The sequence below is a fragment of the Dendroctonus ponderosae genome, unplaced genomic scaffold (genome assembly GCF_020466585.1).
Source record: "Dendroctonus ponderosae isolate FM_Combo_2020 unplaced genomic scaffold, Dpon_F_20191213v2 Dpon_F_20191213_8, whole genome shotgun sequence".
NCBI lineage: Eukaryota > Metazoa > Arthropoda > Insecta > Coleoptera > Curculionidae > Dendroctonus > Dendroctonus ponderosae.
Window position 1 is genome coordinate 13,399,924 of NW_026019016.1, and position 8,865 is coordinate 13,408,788.

At 39.6% G+C, this 8,865-nt stretch overlaps 2 protein-coding genes across 2 annotated transcripts in view; both read right to left on the reverse strand.

Moving 5' to 3' along the window:
• The window catches only part of LOC109539441 (neutral alpha-glucosidase AB), a 5,639-nt gene extending 2,461 nt beyond the window's left edge, over positions 1-3,178 (reverse strand). Inside the window, exons 1-9 of the mRNA XM_019907183.2 lie at positions 2,986-3,178; positions 2,231-2,329; positions 1,940-2,179; positions 1,704-1,880; positions 1,516-1,610; positions 1,262-1,451; positions 946-1,195; positions 562-889; positions 267-505 (exon numbers count right to left, since the gene is read on the reverse strand). Of these exons, the coding sequence (XP_019762742.2) occupies positions 267-505; positions 562-889; positions 946-1,195; positions 1,262-1,451; positions 1,516-1,610; positions 1,704-1,880; positions 1,940-2,179; positions 2,231-2,329; positions 2,986-2,996 (1,629 nt within the window). The 5' untranslated portion in view covers positions 2,997-3,178. The remainder of the gene's footprint in view (positions 1-266; positions 506-561; positions 890-945; positions 1,196-1,261; positions 1,452-1,515; positions 1,611-1,703; positions 1,881-1,939; positions 2,180-2,230; positions 2,330-2,985) is intronic.
• A 715-nt stretch (positions 3,179-3,893) lies between these two features.
• LOC109539440 (ras-GEF domain-containing family member 1B-A) overlaps positions 3,894-8,865 on the reverse strand; it is a 31,392-nt gene continuing 26,420 nt past the window's right edge. Inside the window, exons 4-11 of the mRNA XM_019907181.2 lie at positions 8,641-8,739; positions 7,415-7,719; positions 7,205-7,355; positions 7,044-7,150; positions 6,732-6,891; positions 6,525-6,668; positions 6,265-6,467; positions 3,894-6,202 (exon numbers count right to left, since the gene is read on the reverse strand). Of these exons, the coding sequence (XP_019762740.2) occupies positions 5,953-6,202; positions 6,265-6,467; positions 6,525-6,668; positions 6,732-6,891; positions 7,044-7,150; positions 7,205-7,355; positions 7,415-7,719; positions 8,641-8,739 (1,419 nt within the window). The 3' untranslated portion in view covers positions 3,894-5,952. The remainder of the gene's footprint in view (positions 6,203-6,264; positions 6,468-6,524; positions 6,669-6,731; positions 6,892-7,043; positions 7,151-7,204; positions 7,356-7,414; positions 7,720-8,640; positions 8,740-8,865) is intronic.

Consider the following 8,865-nt stretch of genomic DNA (forward strand, 5'->3'; position numbering starts at 1 on the left):
GTTAAAGAATGTTAAATGTTGCAAATAAAAAAGATGTTTTACATTCAAAAGGAAATTAAATTAAATTTTACCTATTCCTGATCCATTTATAAATTATTAGACTAACAATAATATTAAAATTATAAAATAAAATTATTATTGCCATCATGCGTTCAATATTTTATGGTTTCTATAAATATATAAAGTTATCACTTCTGTCGAGCGTCCCGTGACGCACACCATTTTTTTTGTATTTCGAAGGTATGATCAATGAATATTCAACTTACATGAGCCAGTGGATATTCGTTGTGGATATCCCGATGTTCCCAATCTCCATAATGTATCAGGTCCTTTGGCATGGTCACTTCAGGCCCATTAAAAACTGAAGGCTCATTCATGTCGTTCCACAGCCAAACATTATCGCTCGTTCCTTTGAAGACCTCAACACTGTAGGCATTTTTATAGTACTCCGAAGCTTCGGGTTTGTAAAAGTCCAAGTAGGACGAAGATCCCGGCCAACACCAGCCTAATTAAACCAGAAAATCAACACTGGCAAAACGAAAATTATTATACGCCTATTACCTTCATAGACACTTCCATCTTTGTTCTTCACATACAAGTCTTTCTCCAGCGCGTCTTCATGCACAAAATAGCCGCTCTCTCGCTTGATGTGAGGGTCAATAATGACCACCAGCTTCCTGCCAGTGCTGGTCAAGTTGTTGACCATTTCTTGAGGGTTGGAGAACTTGACAGGATCCCAAGTGAAGTACTTTTTACCATTGGTGTATTCAATATCCAGCCACATGACGTCCACAGGCAAATTATGGGCATCGAAATTCGCCACCACGTTAGTCACATCATCCTGATCATTGTAGTTCCAACGCGATTGATGGTAACCCAAGGCGAAAAGCTGCGATACCAGGCTTTGAATTGAAAAGTTCGTGAACAAAGAAAAGAGAAAATTACCTGGGGAAGATTGTGGGATCCAGTCAAATAGGAGTACATTCTGGTAACTTCACCAGGATTAGCTGCCACGATCACAAAAAAGTCCATGACGCCACTTTCACTCATGAAGCGAACATCGACTTTAGCTTCGTTTTTAGAGCCGCTCACCAGATTCACCAACGACGAGACCACATTGGCGTCTTTGCTGTTGTTCACGTCCACCCAAGTTTCCGCCGCATTATGCCAGAAGACGCCCGCAGTATGTTTGAGGCTGCAAATAGAGAATAGTTAGACAAAACGCTGTTTGCTGTATAACTGCGGCCATAAAAGTACTAACCTATGTGCATAAACTAGAGGCACAGCTCCATAGAGCGCCATAGTGCTGTCGAGCTCATACTCAAAGACATCCAAGTTGTATAATCGGTAAGGATCCAAACCGCCTTTGCCTGTTGTTCTCAGCGACAGACGATCGGCGTGCTCAGGAAGACCGTAGGCGCGCACCGCTCCAGGAAAAGTAAAATCGGCAGCTGAAAACCAGCATTTGTAAAATGGTTTATTCGGTAGGAACTCAACAGTTCAGCAAACTAGTACCTATAGCAGAGGGTCCTCTGGGTTTGCTGTCGTGGTGGGACTTGAAGTTTTCCTCCCAAGCGCCCGGGTCGTCCTTAATTTGCACATCTACTTCCCTAGAATCCAACACGACAAATTAACGTTTAATTCTCAACTGTGTTTCAAACTGGGGGCGACTTGGCTCATAGTCAAATGTATGAGAGTCTCACCCATCGGCTGGTTTATTGCGGTAATGTTCAAAAGCAAACAATCCCCTGGCATTGACCACTGTTTGCACCTCGTCCCCGTAGTAAAACTCCAACTTTAAAGGATCCGCGGTAATCACAACTTTTTGGCTTTCGGCCTTTACCGTCATTGAATTGTCCGTTTGTTCCTGAATAGTTAATCTGGAAGAAAACAATATCTTGCCATATATCTTGGAAGTGATGGCAAGCAAAACTCTTACGTTGCGGGCTCAGGATCTCCGTTGAGAGCCACTCGCGGTATGTAGCGATGATACAGCCCATTCACTTCATCCACCGTCACTCGGAAGATGTCGTGACTAATTCCTTGCAGAACGAGCTTCAGCTGGACTGTAGGAAATTCTTTGTTGATCAGACCGAACTCAATAGTACTGCCCTCTTTTTTCACATTGGTAAAGTCGAGACGATAGGGGCTTGCGCCTTCTTCGTATTTTCTCAAACGCCTAGCATAAGAAATTAGTGGATGAAATCTGGTTATTGCATTGATTTATTACCTGCAAAAGCTGCTTTGTTCGCATGTTTTAAAGTTGTTCTTATCCACAGCCAATGTAGTACTTGTGGCTGCCAGCAGCACCAGCCCCGCCAAAAATACTCTGAAATAAAACGAAAACATTTAAAAAATAGGATCAACCAAAAATGGAGTTCTTAGTTTGTTTCATAACGTCTACAGCCATCCCGTCTATTCATCTATACGTGCTTAAGCTTCAAGTACCGTACTTGCTATCTGATTCCGCTCGAACAAAACGTGTTAATTGTGAACGTCTACATGCGATCAACGGAACTTTACAAGCATTTGCTAACATATTTAGGTAAATTGGGGGATTGTTGTTAAATTGACCGACCGGGGTTGCTATTCAGGATTAAACACCGCTCTTATTTAGAAGATTTTCATTGATTAAAAAGCCCCTTAACTGCTTCTTTAAGTCTCAAAAAGGTCATGTATAAAAAGCAATAACTTGTGGCCTTCTCTTTCGTCCTAAAAAAGTGTACTTTCAAGATTTTTTGAGGATTTAAGTGCCCCCTACTCCCGAAAGGGGTCTTGTATCCTATTGAATATAAAACGGCTCCACATTGTCATCATGATAAGTCCTATCCAGACTTTTACACCAAGTAGGCTTCGCAAACCGGTAGGACATTCTAGAGAATGAACTTTTGAAGCGTTTCGCATAACCTTCAAACATTGCGATCCGAATCTATGGCAAAACTAAATAGAAGGTCATCGAGCCAGTTACGGCTTAAAAACACTCACCCCTTAGTCATTGCGAAGCACAAAGGCAAAACTGGAGTTTTTTTCCGCTCGCTTTAACCTAAAACAGCCAAAAAACCAATGTCAACATTTTAATGAGTAAAAACTGACGTGTCTTTCGCACAGATTATCAAACTATGGTCTTTCGTTTAAAACCGTACAGTTTTCGATCATACCGGTATAAGACAGGCTACTTCAACAAAATGTCGAACAATTAATCGTGAATTGATAAGAGGTTTTTTTTAGTTCAAGTGGCTTAAACACCGCCAGTTAGTTAACAAGAACACTTTAGAACTTCGCGATTTCATTTAAAACGATTTGCCGCCATTTCGTCTTATTTTAATCAATTAATTTTGCTTTTTTACTTGAACTGGAGATGGGCGTTACAAAATGGACACAAACAGTTTTCTGAACGAAATGGCGGGCGGAAGTGTTTCCTATTCAAATTAGTGATATATATAGTATGATATGTCTTATTCAACAAAATGACAGATATTAGAGAGTTATTGGTCCGCCAATACTTTCATGCAGTATTATAGTTTGCGCTATTTTGGTACATAAACGCCTGCGCAAATCAGTCTAAAAAATAAGTACTGCAAAATTAAAATACTGTTCTGTAGTATTTGTGCCACAGATTTGTGCCCCGATACTGCACGTTTTATTTTCTACGTTAAACTGGCAGTTGACATTGCTGACGTCCGTTTGCAGGTTATTTCATTATAAACATAACGCAGATTCACCCCTTTCCAATTGACCACTTGTTTATATATGTAAACATTACGTTTAAATACGTATTAAATCTTGTATTACTTATACAATTGGTTCAAAATGCCACATTTTTCAAAGTGCAAAAAAAGAAAAAACTAAAAAATATCGAAAAATTAAATTCTTAGGAATAAAAAAAACATGAATTATTTATACACAAAACATTTTATTGATACAATACAAATAATTTTTTTACATTTCAGTGGCTTAAAATGTAATTTATCGTAAGCGGTACGCAATATCCTTATCTAATGACTAGAATACTGATGATTTTAAGTCTTTTAAAGTTTTCTTCTCGTTAACAACTAAATGATTGTTTATATATATGGGTGGTGGGTGTGAAGCTTTTCGTGGCAAAATCGGCGGATTCTCGATGCCAAATGAGCAGAGAGAACCATTTCCAAAGTGCCAAAGAATCCTTTCAAATACTGCGGTACGAATACGTTGGTCGTAATACTAGTAAAGTATTAAGTACATTAAATGTATATATAAATATATCGTAAAAAACATTGAGGTATAAAACACCGTCGAGTATATAGCTGCGTACAAAAATGGCTCCGCCTAAGTGATCTAAAAAAACTCCTTTTCTGCAATTACGCGGTCGAAACTGTAGCCCTATAAAATACACTGGTTGTCCCTCAATAGCCACGTTTCCGTACTCACATTGAACTTGATAAATGTGGAAGAAGGAATAGGCCTTTGAGAGACTTCCAATGTATAGCTTGCCCAGCCGCCATCTCTGGGACACACTGTACAGGAAATGTTTGCAGTTTATTCATAAATATATATACTTAGCCATAAATACTCTCTACTGGTTTCTTATATAAATAGTTTTAGCATCACAACTTTCACATATAGGCAAAATAAGGACCACTTTCAAACTTCTCAACCGTGCACTTGGGAGAGCGAGACGTCAATGATATTAATCCAAACAATAACTAACACTAATCGAAAATCGCTCCTAACAGCAGCTGAAACTAAACCTAAGAAATCACAATAAGTTGCAAAAATAAAATCATCATTTACACCTTACAGTAGATGTACAATATGAGCTCTAAAAAATATAAACAAAGTAAACATCAACGACGGCAGGTATGTACACAAATGTTACAGCGACAAACTGCTTAAAAATATATACAAAATTGTAAAAAAATAAATTACTTTGTTAATGGGAGGTGTGAACGAACGGCAAATGGCTGGTTTATGTGTCTACCGACGGTAACAATCAAATGGAAAGTAAATCCAACAACACAAACCACCCATTTTTTGGGGAAAAACCATAGATACTATGGAGTTTTTTGTACATAGGTGGCAACATTCAAAAATATATCCAGGGTGAATCAATTTATCCGAGGCTTTATTTCTAGAGAAAAGCTATTAATGTAGTATATGAAATGCGGGCTAAATTTAAAAACTCTTTTCAACTGTCCCCTCGAGAGCTACATAAAAAAATTACAAAATTACATGTTTTCTTAAGCAGACTGTAATAATAAAATACCCATACATTTCCGCGTGAAATAAAGTCCCGCATAAGGTGAATCACCCTTTATATGTAAAATAAACAACGTAACATAATAGCTTTTAACTTGGATTCGATCTTTGCCAATGAGAGGGCGTTAATATCACTAGAAAAAATGTGTCAAAGCTTAATTGCTTAAACATACAGAGTGGAAAATAGGAGTCTACTTCTACTACTACTGCTTTAAAAATAGATTCTACTTAATTGAGGAATTGCGTGGAACTTTTGCGCCAAAAATATTCGATCAGCTCCGATTTAGAACGCTTCTTTTGGGAATTTTGCAAGAAAATTTCAACTTGCTCGAGGTTCGAGTTCAGCAACTTTTCTATTTAAAGAAGAATAAACTTGAAGCTCGTACACATTGACTGGCTTCTGGCTAAAACGACGATACTTCAGCATCAGCTACGAAAATCTCGATTCATCTGATCTGAGCTTGCTTGGACACTTTCCACAATACGTAGATTTTTTCAATTGCGATTTGAACAAAATTCGAAATCTTGTACTGTTCGAAACTGGCAAAAGCTCAAATACTCACAGAAAAATCACGTAAGACCGGATTTTTTTGCAAAATGTTCGCAACTATTACGCAAAGAATATTAATCCGAAATGCGGACGAACCAGTGGCGTCCAAAGCGCGATTGCAAACGAAAAAACGTGGCAATCTTGCATAGAAAAAAGAAGGAAAATTAGGAATTGCTACCTCCTTCAGCTTTCAGCGTTTTACAGCGCTCCTTCTCCTGATTGTTATCGGGGGGTTCGCACTCGAAACTGGCCCGTGCCAGCGCGTTTTCATTGAGCACAGGGCTGTGCTGAAGCACTGAAATCACCTTAGAATCCTTCTCAAAGGGGCAAGTCACCTGTTTCCAGGCCATAAATTCAGTCACCTGCTTGGCCAGTTGCCAGAACTTCTCGAAATTGATATGGCCGTTCGGCAGTCTGAAAATGCACAGTTTAGTCCGAATCGCTGATGTGCCAAGTGTCGCTGATTTAGGACTTACTTGCTAGAACAGCCCTGATTGAGAAAGTACAGGTCTTTGACCAGCAGGCTGAAGAAGGGAATTACTATTCTTTGGCGCTGATCAGTGGCGCCAGCGCTGCGCCACATCGCCGCCTTCAGCGTGCTTCTGTAGCTGCTGAAGTTGCTGCTCGGATCCATTTGGTGTTCCAGAATGGCAAACTTGCCCGACTGGATTTTGTTCCACTGCAAAACAAAATATTGATCACTTAGCTTCAGCCAGGTTTCAAGCAGGCCAGTTACCGTCTTTTTCAGTCGGGAAATCGGCGACATGTTCAGACCAGCAATTATGGCCATCAGACTATTGAAGTTGCCGATGTTGAAACATTCCCGCCCGGTCTCTATCCAGAATTCCACCATTTTCACTCGCTGCTTCTTCTTTTGGTACTGAAATCAAGGATTTTTTTAGCAAGTTTTTAACTGATGCTAATTTCGGTCGGGTTTACTCACTTTACACACTTGAGTGGCGACAAAGTAGCTCAGTCGATTGAACCATTGAACGTACTGTTCGAGGTTGCGTGTCTTCTTCAGGTCCTTAAACGAAGTTTCTAGCGCTGGATTTTCCTTGGCGAATGCTTGGACGAACTCTTCAGGCCCAATGAACGACAACCTAACAAGATATTATAAATCATTGTCTTTTGAGTCGGGCAACCATTTTTTCACGAAAAAGATTCGATCATTTTGATTAGCTTTTGAAGACGATACTGCACATATTAATGCATGAATTATGTAAATTCGAATAAAACTGCCACCAAAACATACCTCTCTAATTCCACATGAGTAAGTTGTTGCGCAAGTTTATCGGGATGCGGGCAAATGTCCGAAATATCCGGGCAGGAAATGTGCTCGTCTGATGAAGCGGTATTCGTCTGAAACAACCCAACCATTAGCAACGCCTCAACTAGCTAAACCAACTGACTTACCTGATTTTCCAGACTCTTTTCGTACTCTTCCAAGGCAGTCAATCGCGGATGCAAATTGTGCAGCAAAAGCGATACATTCGCCCTCAACGTCGGGTTGATTGAGCAACACTGTTGCGTGATCTTCCTCACATGTTCCATCATCCGCTCATCCCTGCAAGCAAATACGTTGTTTTCTCTGCTGCTTGAGTTATTTAAAAAGCGGGTTTTCACCTAAAATCGTAGGGAAACTGTTCGGTCCATTCGGCCAACAGTTGCACCATTTTCTCGACGAATCGCATCTGCTGAGGCCCGTTGGAGGCACCAGGAAGCGATCCGGACTCGCCCAGCCCCTGCTGCTGATCCCCAAGTGCGCGCACCTGAGCCAGAAGATCATGCGGCTTGATAAATAGCCGGGCGGAAAGCAGGAATGCAAACAAGTAGGCGCGATCTGGATAGTACGATTCTGTAGGCACCATGTGTTGGATCAGAGCCTCCAATGAGCCGCTCAGAAGGTTGCCGTCTCGGTATACTAAAGCCTATGGAAGAGCGAAGTGAGTTTTACGAAAAAATTAGTCTTGATCGAATAAAGGGTTTTTGTGGTTGCGCCACTGGCTTCCACCAAGTCCATAATCCTCAATCACCTTCTTTCTCTTACATAAAAAGTAACTGATCCACACATACACTCGATTCCAAACAAATAGTGTCAAGTTTACCCATACGAATAAACAAACAAACCTGTTTCTCAGACTTGGTAGAGATAATGTGCCTTCGAAAATATACATTTCAGCGCTCGCAATGTAAACATTAAACATTGTATTTTTCGAAGTCGTATTTTTTCCCTTTTGGTTGATTAAATTATGGTGTTAATTCGCTTTGGGCTTTTGTTTGCATTTCCTGGCCGCTTCCAGCACCAGCGATAATTAAATGCAATTGTTTATTGATTTCATTAAGAGCGCAGATAAGGCTATTTATAAAGTCCATTCATTCAATGTGGCGATTAAAAATCGAAAAATTCACTACTACCATACAGGGTGATTCAAAAAACATCCGGGTGTTTTTGATTGGTTCGATTATAGTTCCCAACTTTTTTGCCTACTTTTGACTCAGATGTATGTGACTTTTTGATATTATTGCGCACTCTTCGCGTGGACATTCCGGGTAGTTTGAATCACCCTGTGAATGTGAACTTGTTAAGTGCCACATTGTTGATAAAGAGAGGCGCAATCAACATTCATAAATAATGGCTTTTTAGTGCGCCCGTTAAGATAAAACTAATCAAAGTGAATTGCGTTCGTGCAACTTTTCAACTACAACTAAAAATCAAATTATAAATTATTAGCAGAAAGGGGATATTTGAGATCGTAGAGATTTTTGTCTAGGAAAGCGGAAAACCTGTTTGCATTGATGGGTGGCGTAGAACCAAAATAAATTAGCTCAATTTTTTTTTAAGTGCTTACGTTGTCTTGCTGAATGCCCAGCTCCACCGAACTGTCCTGGTTTGAATCTGTGGAAAAAATAGTTGAGAAGCTTTTTATCGTCGGCGTTTGCGGCAAACTCTGCAAAACAAAATAAAAAATGCATCAAAAATGGACTCAAAATTAAATACTAAAATTAGAATTTTGGTGAAAAAATGAGAATTTTAATTGCCTAATCAATGTAGAAAAATGTAGAAATGTATATGT